The sequence below is a fragment of the Astatotilapia calliptera genome, chromosome 19 (assembly GCF_964374335.1).
Source record: "Astatotilapia calliptera chromosome 19, fAstCal68.1, whole genome shotgun sequence".
NCBI classification, from domain to species: Eukaryota; Metazoa; Chordata; class Actinopteri; order Cichliformes; family Cichlidae; genus Astatotilapia; species Astatotilapia calliptera.
In genome coordinates, this window is record NC_137440.1 from 18,153,249 (window position 1) to 18,175,231 (window position 21,983).

The window sequence follows — 21,983 nt, forward strand, 5'->3', positions numbered from 1 at the left end:
AGCCAAGCATCTTACTGATTACTGCTGCCCTATTGTAGTGATCTAGTTAGTCTCAATAGATATTGTACACAGTGCTGCATTAACATCTAGCAGACCTAATATGGGGGTGGGGGGTGATGATAACTCCCCCTGACCTGGCGTCCTGGCTCCCCCTTGCCATAGCATTTATTTTGTACCTCCCTTCTTGTCAGGGTGCCCTGGTTCCTCAACACCTGACACGGACCCTGTTGATCGCTTAGTAGGGGGGAGTTCTAGTCTAAGGACCCTTACTGGATACAGACACTCCAGGTGGGAATCAAACTTGCGATCCTCTGCTCCAAAGACGTGTGGTCTAACCACTACTCTAGTCTCTACACTACTATACTCTCTTGTCTGTGTGTTGTGTCAATTTTGCCTTCCCTCTTTCTCAGCTGTTTGGAGGCAGGCTAGGCGTACCTTTATCACACATCTTTTCTATTTTTAATGTAACATATGCCATTTTATTTAGGCAGATCTTATTTCATACACTCTCCCTGTTACAATATATATATATATGTATATATGAATAACCAGAAATAAAAGGAGGAATAAAAGCAGCTGGACAGTGTAGTGGTAAGACTCCATCCCTTTGGAAAAGGAGTTGTAGGTTTGAGTCTCACCTGCAGTGTTTGTATCCAGTAAAGGTCCTCGCTAACCAAGCTTAACGCAGAGAGAGAACTCTAATAAGGTCCACGTCAGGTGTTGCGGAACCAGAGACGAAAATACCGAGCTGCTACGTGAATAGGATGATGGAATTTTCATCCATATGTGTGTGTGTATGCAATGAGGACTCCAGATGACTTTGTTTCTGTAAGTCTTGGTAACACACGCCCTTTCTTTAGCATTAAATAACTCATCAAAAACAACCATATCAGAATGATTAATATAAGAGCAAACCTCACACTTTGCCCCCCAAAATTTGTACCTGTCATCTGTTTCAGTGAGAGGTGATCATCAGTCTTTCTGAAATGTAATTCACCATGCCGTCATTTTATACAACACGTTCTGCTCTGCTCTGAAATAACTCGAGAAATGGGTTGAATATTGGTTCAAACACGCAGTTTATGCAGAATGTTTTTACAATTTAAATCCAGCACCAGTAACCAAAGCTGAAACTAAGAACGGAGATCAATCAGGGTAAAAACCAAACATTCATCAGCATCAGCGGTTAAACATGGACCATTTGTTACCTTGAATAATTTCACTTTTTCATAATGAGAGGCACAAACTGGGGTTTGTAGAGTGCTTTGGAAAATGTTTTGGTTGTAGTTTAGTTGCAGTCCAATAGGCTCTCGTAACCTGGCTCCAGTTAAGGAAGATTTAGGCAGGCTGTGACCTGTGCATAAATAAAGTAACATACAAATAACCATTTCTTGGATGGAGCCACTTTATTTCTTCATCACTGGAGCCAAATACTTTCCTCAGGATGATGTAGATGCACAGAGAGTATTCATAAAGCTCACAACCCTCACGTCATACTGGGCTCTTTTTGTGCCACTTTTTTCATTCGTATGAACGCCATTTCCGCTGTGTTGGGTGTAACATAGCCAAACTTGCCACCCGGTTTCGTTTTTGTAAAAAATTCAAAATTTCAGTCTGATTTTCTTACATCAGCCTAACACGGCTTAGCAGCAAAAATACTCACACTTGACACCCTAGGGACCGTTTTGTGCCCCATTGAAACCCATTATAAACGCTATTTTTCACGGCAAAAAAATTACGGTCAAATCGATCGTGATAGGTAATGCTTCTGTTTCCGTTTGCAGTAGTGGCCTTAGAGTTGTAATTTTTTTATTTGTCCACCGGGTGGCGCCCTTGCTCCACATTTGACCCCGGGCTGGAAAACAGCGGGCTGCTTAAACAGACCTGCGGGAAACGAAGCCTCATTTCCGGCGTGCAGCAGCGGCTTCGCCCGCTGATCGGGCGGGACCATTTCCGGCCCCTAGGACCGTTTGAGGGTGCATTTTTTTTTAATCAACAGGAAATGACGTATTTGTTGTGACGTGGTATCGGACGTGTGCGCTGGAAAAAGGAGTCCGACGCAACATGCCCCGTTCATCGTCGCGAGTTAACCCGGGAGGATGCACTGATTTCGGCCTAGAGGAGGAGCATTTGCCGCCTGGAGACCATTTTCTGGTCCTGGAAAAAAAAAAAAAGGCGATCGAAATGAAGGTTGGTGCCAATCTTTAGTCCATCTAAAGGCCTATAATAACAATCAAATATTACTTCAAATGTTTGTTTTTTTTAATATTTCGTTTTGTTTTGGGGGGCTAAAAAAAACGGTGCGCTCATGTAATTAAACTGCGATTAAAAGGGTTAAAACCCCCGAAATATAATTAAAACTTTACATGAATATTTCAGGGAGAAGTAGTTTTAAAAGACTGGCTAATTTAAAGTGGAAAAAAATATGAATATATAATCTTTTTATAGCATTTTTCGGGCGTGGCAGAAAACGGTCCCCAGGGTGATGAACGTAAGTTTTTTAAAGTATGACGTGAGGGTTAAATCATCCATCCATCTTCTTAAGACACTTGACCACTTTATTCCTACATCCCATCAGAAAATTAAGCTCATTGGAACAAGTTAATTTGAAAACCACTGACATTTTTCAGGAATTTGATTTGAATGGCTGCCACTAAACTCAAAATGAATACAAGCATCTCCCCATCCTCCTCATGATCCAAACGCTTGACATAACCAATGAGAGTGAAGGAAAGAGAAAAACAATTTGTTGTAAGGGACAAAAGTTTATTGTAACCCTACAAAAGACACAGGGTGAGAGAAAAAAACAAAACCGAAACAAAATAAATGAAATCAAACCAAAAGAAAAGCTTCTCGTTCTCATACAAGTGTCAGAACTATCCATCATACACGGACCACAGTTTAATGATTCTGATTTTTAATATAACATTTGTCGTAATGCGTTGTGTACATACAAAATATAGCAAACTAAATAAGGCAAATAAATAGAGGTACAATTTACAGGAAAATGGAACATTCCTCATGTTTTCATCTTTTTTTTAATCTTAACTCAAACATCAACAAACGTGTACAAAATGCTTTTTTTTTATTTCTCCAACTGTATATCTTTCAGGTGGAGGGTACGTTTTTCTTTTTCTTCCAAACATGAAAATACTGACTCCTCACAATTATACAAGCTCGAAGAACGGGTGCAACTTTTCTCAGGCAGTACAGGCTGTGGTTTAACAGGTGTGTTTCAGTTTGCAAGCAGTTTTCTACGAAAGGAGAAACAATTCACACTCTGTGCACCCATCTTTAGGCATGCAGCTCAACACCATGTAATGACAGAAATGTGGTATTGACATAAAATACCCCACCCACAACCGCCCCCCAATCCCTCTTTTTAATTTTTTTTCTCCAGACTCACCAAACCAGGAGACAGGACCTGCTCTGTACCACAGTCGCCTCTTAGTTTCCCCACAAATCCCATCTCTGCCATTCAACAGACTCTTAAAGTGTTCCAAGCGGCCCAGCCAGATACTCAGCCTCACTTTCCTCCCTTTCCTATAAACACCATCTTTAATTTCTTCTTCTTTTAAATTTTTTATTTTTTTCGTTGCACCCTTCTAGTTTCTTGAGGGACCTCAGCCCTCGCTGCAAATGGAAATGTCCCATCAACAAAGTGCATTGAAACAAGCTACTTATTTCCATCTTTACACTCAAAAAAAAAAAAAAAGAAATCAAAAATCATCAGCCAGTCAATGGCCAAATAGACATCCAACCATGTAGCAACACAAAGGTTTTAATACTGACAATACCCCTCAGGAAATAGTCCGCACTACAACACGGGTTAAAGCTCTGAATGAAGGGTTTAAAGAATCTGATGAAGTATAACTCAAAAAGGATCAGAGGCTAGAAAACAAAAGGACTAAAATATACACAAGATGCTGGTTTATTGAGACAAAATCAAGTAATATCCTCTTTTAAAATTTTAAAAGTGTCTGAAAGTTTTAAGTGATTTTGGTTCACTGGTTAATCTCTGGGATACAATTTCTGTCTCACGTTATGTTTTTTTTAACCTCACAGTAGCTTCTCTCTGCTTCAGAGGGGAAATGAAGAAAATGAACTAAAAGTGTGGAAGAACTCATATAAAAGGAAGTGAGTGAGTTTAGCTGTGCACAGGTAACACATAACCCCAAACCTTTCTGAGGAAACATTTAAGTGCACCTGCTGAAGTTATTTGGGAGATACTGGGTAGAGCTGTTTTTGACAGGTTGTGAGGTCAGTGAAGTGCACTATAATCGGCCACAAGATGGCACCATATCCCCACCAAATTCTGTAAGTTTGCTTTGGAAGCCACAAATACAAACGTGAAAACAGGATGAGAGGCACTTAAAACTGAACGTTTACACAACGAAGAACAGAAAAACTCCAGAAAGGACAAACTGGGGAAGTCGCTGTTAGAAATACAAACATGGTGGGTCGAGACCTCTCTTCTGACTCTGAATGAATGTGATGGTTAACATGTAAATGTATGCTTGATGTTGACTTTACACCCCACGATTAGAGCCGTCTTTGTGTGAACACATTCTGCAGCGAAGCTGAAGCCAAAACCAAACCAACGCAGTGCCCAAAACTGCAATTCCTTTAATGACCACTGGAGGCTTGCTCCAAAAGTGAGTCAATCTCCATAAAACTCCCATGTTAAAATGACCAGCTTAAAGCAAAAATAAACATAGTTTTGGTCTTTTTAGCCACTTTCCTACTTTATAACAATTTTGTTTGTGTAACTCCCCCATTTAAACATTATTAAAGTTAAACAATTATTATCAGGTCCGTGGCCTCTTTTACTGACAGATATCTGGCAGGCTTCATCTCCGGAAACTGGAGACATTGATTGGTGTCTGGTTAATTGCATACAGACTATCTGTGCTCCAGTTTTCACAACTAGTTAAATTCTAGTACTTCATCTGTATGTTACTTAGCAGACACAGATAACTGCTAATTAAAGCAAATGTTAGCTAAAAAATTAGCACTCCACCCTCTCATCCAAATATGGTCACTTCTGGTCCAAAAAATAAAAAACAAAACAAAAAAACCCTTAAAAGAACAAAACAAAATGAAAAACAAAAAACAAGCAAAAGAACAAGATGGCTTTATAATGGGACTTCAAAAACCAATGAGTGACATCATAGATGCTACATCCATCTTTTAATACAGTCTATGTGCACTGCTATATATATATTTTTGTTTTCAAAAAGAATCAGATGTTAATACTGATTACACTACAGCCTCACTCCTACTGCTCTAAATACTTCAAATACCTTATAAAAAGGAGGTTGGCTTCCCTTTGTGGGCCTGATTTGACTGACTTGATTGACAAGCTGGAGAAAAAGATGAAAGTACAAATTCTTTTCTATGACATGCTCTGATGTTTTTTTCCTGTGTGTGTCCCACCTACCTTCTTTAAGTGTTTTGTTATACCCTGACATGACAATGAGAGATTCATCACATGGTGCGGTGTGACTCTACCACGGAAAAAGCTGAAAATTAAAAAAAGAAAGCAGAGAGATACTGAATAGAGTGAGAATTTAACCTTACTGCAGTAAAGGAACTGCAGCTTGTGCCTTTAAATGAATTTCATGGCATTCCTTCATTATGTTAGTTACAGATAATCTGACAACATACAGGACGCTGTCATTGGCTTGTGGACTTCTGAGTGTAAAGTTTACAAAAAAGCTGCAGTGCAAACAAGACGTACAGATGTGAAAAGTGTGAGCGATTACCTCTTTTTTTTTTCCTTTTTTTACATAAAGCGCAAAATGTATAGAAATTCACTTCAACGCCAACTTGCAACACCAACAAATAATGCATTGCGTGTACAAAAATCCCAAAACATAAAAAAAGACCTCTTTGCAATTAGCTTGTCTGCATCTAAATATAAATATATATCAATGCCTAATTGCAGTATGTTTTGTATTAATACATTTACATTAGTTTTCTCTTTCCTTTGGCACTGTTAATGCCAGAACGATGTTGGTCAGAGTGAAGGTGAGGCCTGACCCATGTGGCACAGTCATGTTTTAAATCAGGTGGATCAGGCTGAGAAGTTTCCTTGAGAAGAGCTGAGCACATCGGGATAGACACGTCCTTCCCAGAGAATGTTGGTATGAATCTGGATCCTTCTTCACTCTTTCAGAAGCCTACAAATCATTCTGGGACGTGTCGACTCCTTGACTTTCTGTGGTTGAGAAGTCTCTTTTCTGGGGAACACCTGATGGTCGAGGTTATTGTTTAGTTCCCTTCAGCTTCTTTTTTCCCCAAATCTGCCTGGAGACGCTTCATAGTCCTTTTACCAATCCTTTGTCTTTGCCTCGTGACTATATACAGTGTGACTGTCCGATCCCAATGTCCTGTGTGCTTTAAAGCCCAGTAGTTAAATGACAGAGCTTTTTCAGCACCGGAGAGCTTGCAGAGGATGTGTGAATGGGGGAGAAAAGTGAAAAAGACTGGGGTGATAGACAGTGAGAGCCTTGAGCACAGTGTTAAAGGATATGGTCAAATGACATGGGCTAATGTGTCACAGTGGTGTGTCCACTTGTCCATCCTGGTAACATCCAGAACAGACGGAGTGGAAATAGCTTTACAAGACCAATCAGAGGAGAGCGCTGCATCCTTCAACACGGCTCGGCCGTTCTTGCAAGTCCAATCCAGCTGTTATTTACATCCTCTACAATGTCAGCGGTCACTGTCCCACAACCTGGACTAAAGGTGTTAAAAGCTCAACGCAATGGCAGATTTAAGGTGGGTTTTTTTTATTCCTGTTCCCCGACCTAGTAGTTAACCTTGGTGACGGTTCTTTCCCGGCCGCCACCCTCCGCCAGCTGATTGACAGAGCGTTTGCGATTTCGCTTGAACTTGTTCAGGTCTTTGTCGAAGACCTCGCCGGAGCGCAAAGCTGAAACCAGGTCGTCAAACTCCCCGCCGACTTCTTCCGTGGTGCCGCTCTTTTTGGCCCGTCGTTCCCGCTCCCGTTGATCCTTAAGCTGGTTAGGAATAGAATACAGAGTTATTGGAAAAAAAAATATTAACTGTCATCACTGCCTCAGGTGTATTCTCTGCTTCTGTGTCTCACCATCGCCTCCATCCGGGCCCTCCGCTCCTCCTCATCCTTGCGTCGCTGCATGTTCTCGAGGTCCTGTCGTGCTTCGGTGAACGACTGCAAGAAGGTGTCGAAGATCCCGAAAAACTCATCCGGCTGCATTCTCCCTTCTTCCTCCCCAAAGTGCTTCAGAGATTTGGCAAACTGCACAAAGCACATATACCGTCATTAATAAACAATTTTAAACACATTGAAACCAAATGCGTCATTATACAGGCTGGACATGAGCATATGAGCCTGCTCTTCAAATTCATCTACTGCCATTCATGCTGGAAATTAACACACACACACACATACACGAGTAAGAAATGACTGCATGATTTGACCACCGTATGTCCACCCAGTTCTGTTCAAGCTGTTCGGTGCTCTGCGCCAGGACAAAGCCTGCAGCCAAACACGCTCTACATTCCCACACTGAGCTTTGTGCTGCAGTACTACAGACCACTACACGCACACACATACACACAGGCCCAGTCACAGTCCTAAAACACAACAAGATACAATCTGTACTGCGCAGAGGCCATGGTTTGAGGCAGATACTAGCAACACATCTGACCAGTTTTGCAAAATAATGTGTGATAGGTTATTTGTGGAAAAATTTGGATTTCATAAAGCGTAACTGTCACACATGTATTTGGTTTAAGACGATAAACAGGCCACACTGAAAGAGTGAAAGTGAGAGTCAGTATTCTTTAAAAGGGTAGCAGCTGTTCATTCTATCATCTGAAAGAAAAAAAAAAACCCAAACATTTGGGCACTTTTATAAATTTTGCAAAAATAAAGTTTCAAAATACACTCAGGGTGAGGCTACATTCAAGCACAATCTGCAAAGCGCATTTGAAGCTGGTTTTTTTTGGCCATTTGGTTGGAACAGAACAAGCTGGGTAGTTATTCTTTATTTATCTCCATTGGGAAAATGTAAAACATCCCAAGTGTTAGGAGAAGCAAGTCCTCAAAAGCCACCTGGGGGCTTTTGAGGGTTCATTCTCCTGTGCCCAGGTCAAGGGCACGGGGGAATGAACCCAATGCATTTTTAACATCGGAGAAAAACATGATCTCCTGGAAAAACTCCAAACCCAAACCATGAGTATTTATCCATACTTTGACTTCCTAGATATCGCTAAAGGCACCATGGAAATCTCAGCTGAAGAAAATGCATGTGATTTCTCAAAATCCAGTTCAGCTTAGTTATTAGTGTACTCTCTCATTCGTTAATTAAATTTCAGTTGAACTTTATTTTATTTATACAGCACCAAACCATCTCATGGTGCTTTTTATTGTAAGTACTTGAATGGTGGGAAATGCGGGGAAAAAGAGAAGAGAAAACAAAAACAACAAAGAATGAAATCAAACTATGGGAGCAGGCAAATGTTGAAAATATATGCCATGCTGAAGACAAAGAGAATGAAAAGAGGAGAGTGTGCATCAAGAGGAGCATCCAATAGTCTGAGCCTATAGCAGCATAACTTAAGGATGGTTCAGGGTCATCTGATCCAGCTTCTAATAAAAGTTTCATCACTAAATTAAAGTTTCATCCTCATCACTGCTTTCATATTCATTTTTGTTTCACTCCTTCCTATTCTCACAGAGTCACATTTAACCCTTGTGTGGTGTTCGTATTTTTGTTACTCAGCCAGTGTTCATGGGTCTGGTGGACCCGCTAGAGTTTTGGCTTTCCAAATTAACACTATCAAACAATTTTATGTTAAATTATTTAACAGATGTTTACTTCATCCCAATTACAAGACATATGAACAGCAAACATGGTTAATTTTTTCCCTTTACCTTTGTTAGATCACATTTATGAATTAATGTGCTTCTCGTTTTTCTTTTATATAAAATGTTAGAAATAAATCAGTTATAATCAAGTGGAGTGAGTGGAAAGACACAACACATTTACACGTGAAAAAATAATTAATTGTTTAATTTTTCTTTTGAAAAAAACTGAACACGGGTCTCACAGACCCGAACACCATACAAGGGTTAAAGTCAAAATTCCCCAGCTTTTACGGTAAATAAAATATATCTCATCTCAGATCACTAACAAAGAATCTTCATATATTTACTCTTTTGGTTGATTTATTTCAATACAATAAACAATAAATGGTACATGTTAAACCCTTTAGGTAAAAACAGCCTCTGTTGTTCTCTTCTGCACTGTGCTATTATCCTCTGTCTCATCTTCAGGGAGAGTTCAGTGACAGTAAACATGACTCTAGTTTATATGAGGTTAGCATCATACTGTAAATGGTCCTCGTGTTGTGATAAAACCATCCTGTCATTATGGTACTAGTCTCCATGGCAACCCCACCGTCATCACTCTCTCTCTCCTAGTAATTATGTGTCTGGTCAAATCTGTTTCCTCTCGTCCCCTTGGGTCTGAGCTAAATGAGTAAACACACACGCGCGCGCGCATGCACACACACACACGTACTCCTGCACACACAATAAAATGAAGAATGTGAAGTTACAACACTGTGCAGCTCATTTCACACAACCACTAAAATAAACACAGGCAAGCTCTGTGAGAGAGCCAATTATCTCTTTGCATTCTCTGATTATTTATTGTGCCTTATTTTTATTAATAATAGATTTTAAATTACGACTTTAAAAAAATAAATAATAAAACTGTTTGTTGTTCAAAAATACTCTATGAAAACCTATATGACTGATCTGTTTACACATTAGATAAATCATATTTTATCCAACATGAAAACCCTGTACGAGATGATCGGTCCTCCTTTGATGATCAGTGAGCAGCGGTGTGCTTTCATGCTTAGAAAAAGCACCGTAGATGTAATTTTTGCTTTGGAAGATGAGATGTTGATGGAGAAGAACAGAAACAGTTGCTTTGTGTCTTTGTGGATCTAGAGCTAGGGTACCAGGGGAGAAATCATTGTGCTCTATGAGAAAGTTAGGTGAGACTGGGGTATGACATGTATAAGGACAAGTGTATGCTAGGAGTGACAGATGGGTTCAAAGTGGGAATGTGATTACATTGGGGATCTAAGCTCCTTCTTGTTTGCAACAGTGATGGACAGGTTGACAGATGATGTCGGGCAGAAGTCTCTGTAGACTCTGATGTTTGCAGATGACATTATGATCTCTAGTGAGAGTAGGGAGGAGAGTCTGGAGACCAGATTGGACAACATTAGAAATGAGCACATCAGAGAGATACCCTACCCTAAAGGTAGCAGCTGAAAGAAGCAGATGATACAGCTTCACAAAAAGTGATAAATGCTGTCAGTACTCAGCTTTTAGAGGCAATTTATGCACCTTAAAATTAATTAATTAATTACAAAAATAGTCAAAGGAAATCCTAGGGTAAGTACAGTTGCTGAATGGAGGCATTTATTACAGCATGACACACTAAAAGGCCCCAACTGACAGAGAGGAGGATGCACATGCACAGTCAGCCTCACCAAGTCATTTGTCTGGAGGCATTGGCTAATACGAACATGCTGCCAAGCAAGCTAAAGAGGCACTTAGAAAGTAAACATTACTTCTGAGAAAAACTCTGGCTACTCAAAAGAGTGCTGGCTCTGACTCAAGCATCCTCCAATGCTTAAACATCAGATACTCCAAAATCCAAGTACTGATCAGCCACAACAACCTGCTGGCCTAAGATCATGTAGGCACCAAAACAGCTCAATGAAACCTAAAGGTTCCCAGTTTAAACTTGTAGCAAGACGATCAGTGTTACATCTTCTGGTGTATTTCCAGATGAGTAAAGGTTCTAGACAACTTTCATTCATTTTGGTATATATGCTTACAATCTGAGCAATGCTTCTGATTTTGAGTCTACCATATCTGCAACCAGTCAGACTCAAAATAATTTAGCAATTGTTTACTTCTTAAAATAGTCAGAGGCTCTAACAGAACTGCAAAGAGCAAAATATGTCTACTAGCTGGTAAGTTAAACTTAAGCAGACCCTTTAACTTTAACTTTAACAATAACAACGACAACAACAATAACGGTGGTTAACGCTGTTGCCTCACAGCATGAAGGTCCTGAGTTCAATTCCATCATCAGGTCGGGGTCTTTCTGTGTGGAGTTTGTATGTTCTCCCCGTGCCTGGGTTCTCTCTGGGTACTCCGGCTTCCTCCCACAGTCTAAAGACATGCAGTTAGTTGGGATATGTTAATTTGAAACTCTGAATTGCCTGTGGGTGTGAATGTGAGCGCGAATAATTTGTCTGTGTCTATGTGTTAGCCATGCGACAGACTGGCGACCTGTCCAGGGTGTACCCCTGCCTCTCGCCCTAAGACAGGTGGGATAGGTTACAGCCCCCCCGCGACCCTGAAAAGGATACGCGATAGAGGATTGATGGATGGATAATAATAATAATAATAATGACAACAACAACAACAACAGGCAAATGTGAAAAATGCTGTGATGGATTAATTTGATCATGTCTCTACAGGGTGGTCATTATGTGGATCTTTAAAGACTTAATAGACAGAGTTAATAAGTACCTGTAAGATGGCAAAACAGGCACTGTATTAAAACTACAGTTCAGAAAGCGTTGGAGAAGGTTTAGCAGCAGTATAAAGAAAAAACGTCATTTAAAACAAATGGACCCAGACATCCAGGGACTCTGGTTTGGTTGTATGAACAATGAAAGTGACTTGAAAAGCTCTGTTATGAAGGCAGATTGATGACCAGGAACAGTCTGCAATGTTCTTTTTGGTGGCCAAATTCACATTAGTTCTTGAACTTTTTCAACAGGCCACCTTTACCACTATTGCTCATAATTCTTTTAATCTTTTGATTTTTCATTCACTTGACTTTCTCTCTGACTTTTTTTTGACAAAACATGAAGCTTTGATTCTTAACTTATGGGTCTGAAAATGTAAGCCAGTGCTGAGTTTTTTAAACAAGCATTCTTTCTAACAGCCAGCAGGGGGTGTCTCGTCTGGTTGTAAAAATGTGATCGTGTAGAAGCCTTTAGGAAAATGTACCTTGTTCTGTAAGATCATTTAACAGTTAAAAAGGTCTCCACTGCTAGTTTCAAGTCTTACTAAACACAACATGATGTTTCTTTTGTAAATTAATGACCATATTAGAGTTAGAAAGAAGGGTGAAACGGGGTAAATATGCTTATCTTTATATAAAATCTTTGACTGTTAATATAAACCAATCCTGGCTTTTTTGAAATAATTCCATTCCCTCCTCTTGAAACGTCTCTCTCTATAACTCACAAGAACAACCGTAATCCTTTCTAGTGATTTTTCCACTGTGTGTATCTCCATCGCTGACATGCATGCAGACATGCTTGTTGCCATGGATGCTGTGTGAGCCTCAGCAGGCTGCCTGCTCCATTTAGTCGTTTTCTACCTTGTTGAGGATGAAGTGTACGCCCACGCTTCCATCTTTTTATTCCTCTGGAAACTTAACAGGGCGTCAGAGGGCCTCGACAAGCACTGAATCAGTGTGTCAGACTCCCCACTTAACAACCACACAGGCACAGTCTGGGCTGGTGAACACAGGTCTTTTTGTTTTACAGCGGTGCCCAAATCCTCCCCTTCTCTTCCAGTGACATTCCAACTAGAACATTTTCCCTCCATTTTTTTTTTTTTTACTGACCTCCTCCTTCAACAAATAATTAAGCAAAGACGAGGCTCAACCTGAAACACACGTCCTCCTTTCAATTGGTTCATGGCATAGACTGTATGTAAAATATGCAAATGGACAATGTGATGCCACTTGTTGGCTTTTTGAAGACAATTTTGATGATAAAATGTGCTAATACTAAGATTCATAAGGTTTCAGTGTGCCAGAATCGACATGCTAAATGTGCAGCAGATCTCCCAAGGCCTGGAAATTAAATAACGCGTTCACATAAATCTTTTCAACACTTTGGGATTCTCAAAGTCCCACTGATATCTTCAACTTACATACCTCCTGCTATACATCAATACATGAGACAGCATGGTTCAAAGGGCATTTGTCCCAGTGGTAAAAAAGAAAAGTGTGTGGATTTAAAACACTAACATTCAGAGACAGACACAAAGAGAAGACGTGGGGGGAGTACGGGGTAATCTTTCAATGCTGGGTTTCCCCGACCTGCCTAAAGTCATCCCGCTGGACAAAGAGGGATGCTCAGAAGTTTCTTTTCCCCCCCATCAGTTTCTGTAATTTTCATCTTTCCTGCTATTCTGTCTTTCTGACATGAAAGCTTGGCAAGTTGCCTCGCCACCCACACGCTCATATGAACTTACACTTACAGTACGACCCAAATATGAGCGGTTAAATATTTGGTTACCTTGTCCTTGGCTTCACTCAGCTGGTCCTCCAGTTCAGAGAAGCTGAAGCCAGCCACCGTGATGAAGTCACCAATCACGGCCACAAACTTATCCCCTCGTTCCCTCGTCCTGCTCTGCTGGTAGTGCAGCTCCTGATGCGGGTAAAACGAGACGAGAGGCGTGTGATTGGTCGGTCTCTGAGGCTGAAGCATGCTTCATTACAATTAGTTTCACTTGAGCTTTCTTGGAACTCGGAGGAGCGTATTTGTGCTGTAGCGCTCGTGTTCGCGTGTGGCAGAAAACATGACATGTCGCTTTCTGTGTCGCAGAGCGTGGAACATTACCAGCATTTAAACACCTCGCCCTGCTGCCCATCTCCGCACTACTCGAAAACATAATTACAGACAGGAGAAGAACCGATGGGAGGGAGCGTGACACAAACGCACAACAACTTACCGCCTCCAGTGCCTTCAGTCCACTTCTGATACTATGCACTTCTTTTTCCAACTCTGACAAACTGCAGAAGAAGGAAAGACAAATATGAAGACAACATTTGTTAGCTGTTTATTTATGTGTGTCACAACTCTGTTGCTTTTTATCAAGAATTTCCTCAACATATTAAAAATCATAAACAATTTTACTCAAGTAACAGCTGACACGGTCCTACTGTAACCACATGCAGTCAGAGGGAGAAATGCTCTTTTCCCTCAAGTGAAATATTGCACACTTACTTGACTTTGGCAGCTTCTTGTACGCTGCCGAGGTCCTGCTGGATGTGAAGCGTGTCCGGGTAGTTCTTCTCAAAGATCATGATCAAGTAGTGCAACATGGTTATGTTCCTATCGAATAATAAATAAAAAGAAAAATAGAATCAAGCAAAACAGAATTAACCAAAGTAATTTATGGAAGGATAAGGAATAGCCTCCTTTATTTTTGCTCACTTTATTTAAAACACAGGTCTTTGCTATTATTTCCATACTAACTATAAGATACATCAACATATACAGAAATTGCACTGGCACAAGAGTTGCAGTACATGATATTTACTGATAGATGTGCTCAGTGAGTGCACCCGCTGAGCATGGCACAGTTCTGTGCATGCAACTGATGCAAGCAGTAGCTCTCTTGAGTTAGGATTTAGTATAACTTTGCACAATCAACATCAGTATCTGAGAGGGTTTTTTTACCATTTAAAGATAAGCAATTGCAACATGAACATGAGACAGAGCTGAGATACTTAATCCTAAGGCAAAGGTGTAAAGTAAACTAATAAAAGGAAACAAATGTACTTGTTTCAGTTGTATTAGGGCTTAAGGTTTGAATTATTAGGGCCGTGGGCTCTTTGACTGACAGGTAGATGGAAACACAGCCAGCTGTGGTTGCTAGCTGCCTGCTAGGATTCAGCTCAGCCTGTTAGATCATTGAACTAGATCTCGGGAGCATGTTTGTGCTGCTGGTGTTCTTTAGATAATTTTTAATGCACCTACAACTTTTAATGCTTGCTGTGCGGGTAACTGTACTGACAGACCATCCAAGAAGTCTGTTGTCAGCTTTTAGAAAGTGAAATATTCTTGGATTTTATTCAGCATTTCTATCCGTTTTATGCACCCATAAGTCCTATAAATGCAACTTGCTAACCGAGATTGCTAAAACTGTCAACTAACCTATCCAAATAAACTAAAGCACTTATCCAAATGTAGTCACTCCAATAAACAAGCAGGCCCGCAGCACAAGTCAACACTTGTAACAAAGTGGATTAACTGAAGACAGCCCACCTGTCTATGCTGGACTTGGTGTCAGCGATCTTGTTGAGGCTGGAGATCTTAAACCCGAAGGCGTTGCCTCTCTGGCCTTTGTTCATGAAGTTGCCGAAGGCCAGCACCACCTCCAGGACCTGAGTCAAACGTTTGCTCCGGACCACCTCCTTGGACGCGTTCAGGATGGCTGTAGGAAAATGAAGAGGGAGAAAGAGAGAGAGAGAGAGGGTTGCAGCTGGAGACATCATTTAGCTGGTGACTGATATGTGTGCACTCTCAGCTTTTCATATTACATAACACTCTGGGCTTTCACCATCTCCTTCCATTCTGTTACTCTACTCAAACCCACAGACACGCATACAACCTAAAAATCACCATCCTTTCCTTCATTTCTAACATCCTTCATGATGAGTGATCAATATTTCCCAAAAAAACTGGGCAGCTCGGTGGGGAAACCCATCGAGTCCTTCCATCCATCCATAAAACAGCAGAGGGAGGGAATATTCCAAACATAACTCTGTAGTGTCAGCCTCTTTCCTCCAGAGAGCTGCAAGGTCTGGCAAAGTGCAGGTGGTTCCCTGTCTCCACAGAGGAAACCTCAGTGTGAATGTGAAAATCATTAACAAGTTTCATCTTGTTATTGTTGCAGTTCTTTGTGCTGTGATGCAGCATGGGAATCAGTCTTCTGGCTCTGCTGTCAGGGTTCTGAAAGGCTTCTATTGAACCTGCTGGGTGGTCCAGGGAAATATAGACTCATGCAGAGTATATGACAAAGCAACATGAATAATAAAAGGGGATGAACACTTTATTACGGTCATCCACAAACTGTGGTTTGCAAATATTTTGGGATTCTGGAGGTCTGAGTGGATCCACCAACTCACAGGATGCCTGTACTTTATTTCCAGTCCATCGAGGGATCAGAAGCAGAGGCGCCGAATTCATTTTAGAAGAGGGGATCCAAAAAAAGCAAACAAATAAAGTCTGTATCCAGAGAGATCTGGACCGGAAGTGAAGCTGCTGTTTATGACTAAAAAGCATGTTTTACTACACCGGTGACATTTTTAGAATGTGACCAAAGTGAATAAATACTGTGGACATGACATGCAAAATGTCACTTAAGTAACAGTAACAGTGTTACACACGCGCTGTATGTGTGGTTAATAAAAGCATTTTGCCCGTATTCATTATGTGTGTTAATGCTACATAAAACACAATCTCTGCAAGCTGTGCAAGACATTAAAGACAGTTGACAATTGATTTTCACCACTAGGAGGATGAGGATTTTTTGTGCTTTTTGGCTCCTACTTCAATCACTGGTGATTAGCTGTAACATTTTACTTGTTCCCAAACAATCTGACAAATGTCTCACAGCACACACAAGCTGAACTACCAGTCAGCAAATAAAACGTTGCTCTCATAAGTGATGTGATGCTCATCAAAGGCCAGAAAAAACATTCCGGATTAGCAGAGCAGTGTCTTTAAAGTAGATCTGGCTCAAAGAGACTCAGTCACAACACACCCTGTGCATGCACGTGCATGCACACATGGCTATGAACCTCACTGGAAGCCTTTTCCCTCACTCTTTGAAGTTAGCTGCAGCATTTACAAGAGACGCTCTCCCCTCTTAACATAGGCCAGCTTTCCAAAACAGCCTCCCTGGTAACCTGAAAGCTGGCTTGATGGGGGAAAAAAACCCATACATAGTTGACCGTCCTCTCGCATCATGCACACGCACACACAAATTTAACTCAAAGGTAGGATTGTGAAAAAGCTTTGGTCTTGGTGTTCGCGGCTGATGACATTTCTAGTGTGGGAAACGTTGTTTTGTTTCTGGGTGTGTAACTGTGTGCCCTAAAAAGAAAATAAGTGCTCGAAAATGTAATCTTCTTTTCCATTTTTCTGTCAAACTGCGTCAAAAGACTGTTTGACGACAGTTCTGATGCATGAATCGAATCTAAGGTCAACTAATATTTCTGGCTTTCTAAGGAAAAGCTGCCATTATGCAATATTTTATGACTGTCTCCACCCCATCTGAAGCAATCAGCTGCAAGCTCCATTCTTGCTCAACATAATCTGTAAAAATAGGTCACAAATACACAACTCCATTTTATGGCAACTGTGTGTGTTTTTGTTTTTCCTCTCATTACTCAGCAGCAGCACTGAGGGGCACTGGCATTACAGTTCTGTTTTAAAAGCCAAATAATCTAGTTAATTTTTCACTGTTTGCTTTTCACTGTTCATATAATTAAACATTTTTTTAACCATATTTCTCTTTTCCTTTAGCTGCCACAAAATTTAAATCCCTGCTGGATTTGGTTTCCTCACATCAGCGCACATGTGCAGCTATGGTGCAGAGAGAAGTAGCAAGAAAAGCCTTGATGAAAACATGAAGCAAAATTTTCATGCACATAGAAAGCCAATGCAATGACCGGGCATTGGCACAAGTTTGAGCAGGGCAACACAAATGGAGGTGAATTCCCGTTTGCACGAGTGAAACTGTCACTGATGTGTTTTATACAAAAATGGGGATCCAAGAAACAAAGTTCATGTTTACATAACCTTACAGTGGCCTGTAAGGTTATGTTTGTTCTTACCTTCAACCTTGGGCTTTGTTTCAGCAAGACGCTCTGCAAACTTCTTCTTAAAGAACAGAGCCTGCAGTCTCTGCTGGTAATGGTCAATTCTGTTGAGGAGAAAAGAGTGACAGAGGGGGGAAATGGGGGGAGGTGAGTTACATCTGTCTCCAGGGGAGTCCAAGTTCAAAGCTAGAAGAGACTCAACTGTGCAAAACTCCCTCTCTCAGTTTTCACTGCATTATCATCCAATAAGCGCCTATCAAAATGGAGAGTTGACAAATGGATTTGTTAAACTTGCTCAAAAGTTCACCAAAGGAGGGGGTGGGGGGGATTTCAAAGAGGGACTCAGGATATTAAATTGCAAAAAAAAGGAACTAACTAATTCCCAGATGTGTTCCTCAGACCAGCGGATATGTGGTCAAAAGGGTAGTAGCAGAGGAAACAAAGCAGAAAGGTGATATTTCATTAAAAGGAAACAAATAGATTTGTCTGTCAGGAAAAAACGAGTTCTGAGAACTAGAACAGCATCCAGGAAAAAGGCATTGATTTAGGCATTGGTGTTACTACAGTTGTCAAAACAAGACTAGTTTCTTCAGCTAAAAAAAAAGAATCACACCCAAGCTTGAGGCTTGTTTGGGATTCCACCCTTGTCTCCGTGCATTGAAAGCTATCAATTTAGCACCCATTCCCTGACTGGATGATCTTTTCTTTTTGCATTAAATCTGTTGCAGCTTCTTAGAAATTAAGTTCCTTTAAAATTAGTAAATTAAAACTGCAGTGAAACATATGAATTATGCGCCTAACCTAGCATGGATGTTGTTACCTGAAGCTGAGTATCACACTATGTTTACCTGCTCATCTCAAAGAGGAAGCGATCAGCTCGGGCCATTCTCTCCAGCTCATGTTTGTGCTCCTCCAACAGGTCGATATCACTTTTCTCTGGGACAAACTTCAAAAGCTAGAAAGACAACAAGAATCCAAAAGTTCACGCAGAAGACTGTTGGCAGCATTTTAAACGACAGAATCGGGTCTGTTTTAATGCCGTGGAGCAACAATATTTAACAACAGATTGTAGCTTTGTGCCTTCTGTACAAAGATTTCACAGGCTGCTCTTAATCTAATCATGAAATTAGCAACTGCAGATAATCTGCAAATTCTTCTTTATTTTACATTTAGACACATTATTGTTAAACTCCATGCAGTGAACAACGTCTCATTTTTTTACTTCTACTCTTTGCGAAATGTTTCACCTTGTTATTTTACTTTACAATAATGCACCAATCCCAACTAAATATATTATTAAGATTTACTAACTATTGCATTCTGCTTTTATTCACTTTTTTTTTTTTTTTTTTACATTGCCTCAGACTTTGAAGCTTGATTATCATCAATAATTACATTTTCTTCCCATAATAAAGCAAGTATAGGGACATTGTTTTGACCCAACCAGTCGCAAAAAACCTGAAAAGCTTATTTTCACTGGACCATACCTGCTCCAGCATATCTTTAGCAAGCTCTTCTCTCTCATCCATCTCCAGGATTGCCCTCTTGATTTCTTCATTGCTCATTTTTAATCTAAAGGGTAAAAAAAACAACAACTTTATTACAGTAAAAGAACTACTAGTGGACTAGCTCATTGCTCATAATACCAGCCTGGACCAGTGACAAACCCCGGGAACACTGCCAGCTGTTTTCAGTGCATCTGATCACTGAGCCGGGTTGCAATCAATAACAGCATTGTTAGTCTGTGCAGCAAACCCCTTATTGACCAACTGCTGACCCCATTTGGGTCTAGTCTTTAGCCCAGGGTCATTTGCTATTGACTCGAAAAGGAGTTCAGGGACCACGCTGATGTTTTGTCAGACACACAAAGAGCTCAGAAAGCATATGTATTGATCTGTAGAGGGGGGTAGAGCTTAAATTCTCAAAAGGGCTTCGGACCAGCGCTATTAGGAGACAGACAAATAGGAGCCATATTGCCAAGTGGATCTTAAATGATGACAATTGATTCGGGTACAGATGCAGAGGGATTCAAAAGCCCTTGGGTGGGGGACTAGGGTTGAATAAATGCGAGTTAATATAATGTAAGCGACTCAATGTAGAGTCTGCTTGTAGCTGAATGTGTAATAATAGACTGGATTTTCACAGTAGAAATCAGAACATTACTTTCCAAGATGTTGCTTTAGCTATATAATGCTTTCAGATAAAGATGTATGGATTGAGTTACACTCACAGATGGCCTAGGTGTCCATTAAAAACACATTTCTGGCTCTAGATGCATGAGGCCATCATTCCAAGCAGCTCCCACACAGAGTTAGTGCTCTAACCCCTGACCTAATGTTACTTATTTATCAGTGGTCTGCACTGAGGCCATTTCTTCAGCACTATAAAACTAATTAGCAGATAATTACTGTGGCTGAGTGAGCTCGAACCACTGCAAATACAACAAAGCAAAAACATAAAATAAAATAAAATAAAAACAACAAACATGCTGCAAGTAGTCCAGGAAAAAAAAAGCTGGGAAAGTCTTGGAAACAGTCATGTTGGACCTAAGATGAAGGAATTAGCTGGAAAAGATAGGTTTCCAGAGAAGATCTGAATATGAGTAAAAAGAAAAGATTAAAAAGGCCTAAGTGAAAAGGTCCGGTTAGAGTTACACTAGGCATGAATCTAGAAATCAGGACTAAAAAGCTACTGGTTTAATGACCTAAGCGAACCAGGCTTAAGAGTGTTCCAGGTCTGAGAAATAACCTGAGGCTATATGTTTCACTTGTTTATAATATTTTAAATATTTTTTTATAAAATTATTGCTTAATTTAATGAGGAGGTATCCAATATAACACTGTCACCATAGGCAAAAATATTCCTACATTTACTTCTCAACTATCAGGAAATAAGCCTGCACACTTCAAAATAAAACCAATAATCTCTCCAGACTGTAGTGGAGACTGGATGTAATAAAAGCATGAAAGACCTTCTCAAGCTCGTTAAAATAAAGAAAGAAATAAAAGCAGTCTCATTGAAGAAAATAATCAAATATGAAGCCAACATTCTTCATATGAGATTTGCATGCTGAGAAGAGTCCGGTGTCAGCGATACATGTATATGTGAGAGGACAAACAAACCTTTAGCTTTGAAATAACCGGATCTATAAGTCTAATTCAAGAGAAAAATAAAAAAAATAAAGCCGGACTTTTTTAGCATAACAGTTACAATTTGTTACAGCATTTACAGAAGACTGACATGTATGTCATACGTTAGTGTAATCTGTATAAGAGTAACTCAAAAGGCAGCCTTGCAAGTTGCAGCGCATCGAGATCTCACAGCAGATGCTAATCAGCTGCTTACTGATGATGCGATACACTATGATTAATCATTCAAGCCGAAGCCCCTTACTTTGAAAGCAGGATGACACAATTCTGTGCACGTCTGCCATCAATGACTGACAGCTCTTTGACCTTCCGCGTGCTGACGTATATGTCATCCATCGAGCCAGTCTCTTTCTGCAGAAAGACAGAAAAACAGATTACGTTTTGCTCGCATAAAATGCAAAGCGTGCACACTGTAACGTCTTTTCCTCGCATCTGCATGACATCTTTAGCTGGTTGAGAGACGACCCCTTCTGAGCGTTTAACAATGTGATAATTTAGAACAGATTCACGAAACTCTGCTTTAAACTACCAAAGACAGTTTGTTGCAGTTGTTTAATCATTTATCAAACTCAGACTAAAAGGCTGCACTCTGGCCAAACACTTTAGTCATTCCCCCGACCTGTTTTTGCAGTTTTCTGAGGCCATAACGCACATCTCATTAAACATTATAAACTCCTTGACTCAGGATGGGAAGGGGCATGAAAACATGTGACACAAGCTGTGGAACAAAAAAAGAAATAAACTCTACAGCAGGTCTTGGGCGAGGACATTTTTTTGGTGAGTCACCATTGCAAATCCAATGCAGGCAAACCTATAAACTTTGCAGAGCAACAGGAAACATGGCTGATAGCTTGATGTAAGCCAGTCAGATATTTCTGTAAGCTCTGCACAAATGTAGTATTAAAATGCACCAGGGGAAAGAACACATGTCTGAGAGGACTGCATGTTAAACGCATTCTATTTATGGTCCGATCTGCTTTCCTCCCTGCCAGAAAATGTTCTTCCTGAGGTCGTTGAGTATGACATTTGTAAAACAGATGTGGCTTGTAAAGAAAGTGTCGTTTTTCCATGCCCGTGCTGACCCAAGGTGCCTGGCAGCCAACTGAGGTTG

The 21,983-nt window shown here is 40.4% G+C and overlaps 1 protein-coding gene across 5 annotated transcripts in view; it reads right to left on the reverse strand.

The window, feature by feature from the left end:
* Positions 1 to 6,634: 6,634 nt before the first annotated feature.
* Positions 6,635 to 21,983, reverse strand: part of daam2 (dishevelled associated activator of morphogenesis 2) — a 110,814-nt gene continuing 95,465 nt past the window's right edge. For all 5 annotated transcript variants that reach the window (XM_026152820.2, XM_026152817.2, XM_026152819.2 and 2 more), the window contains 10 exons: positions 21,117 to 21,223; positions 19,211 to 19,295; positions 18,572 to 18,678; positions 17,739 to 17,827; positions 15,163 to 15,331; positions 14,119 to 14,226; positions 13,844 to 13,904; positions 13,408 to 13,539; positions 7,115 to 7,285; positions 6,635 to 7,025 (listed from right to left, as the gene is read on the reverse strand). In XM_026152820.2, coding sequence (XP_026008605.2) covers positions 6,813 to 7,025; positions 7,115 to 7,285; positions 13,408 to 13,539; positions 13,844 to 13,904; positions 14,119 to 14,226; positions 15,163 to 15,331; positions 17,739 to 17,827; positions 18,572 to 18,678; positions 19,211 to 19,295; positions 21,117 to 21,223 — 1,242 coding nt within the window. In that variant the 3' untranslated portion in view covers positions 6,635 to 6,812. The remainder of the gene's footprint in view (positions 7,026 to 7,114; positions 7,286 to 13,407; positions 13,540 to 13,843; positions 13,905 to 14,118; positions 14,227 to 15,162; positions 15,332 to 17,738; positions 17,828 to 18,571; positions 18,679 to 19,210; positions 19,296 to 21,116; positions 21,224 to 21,983) is intronic.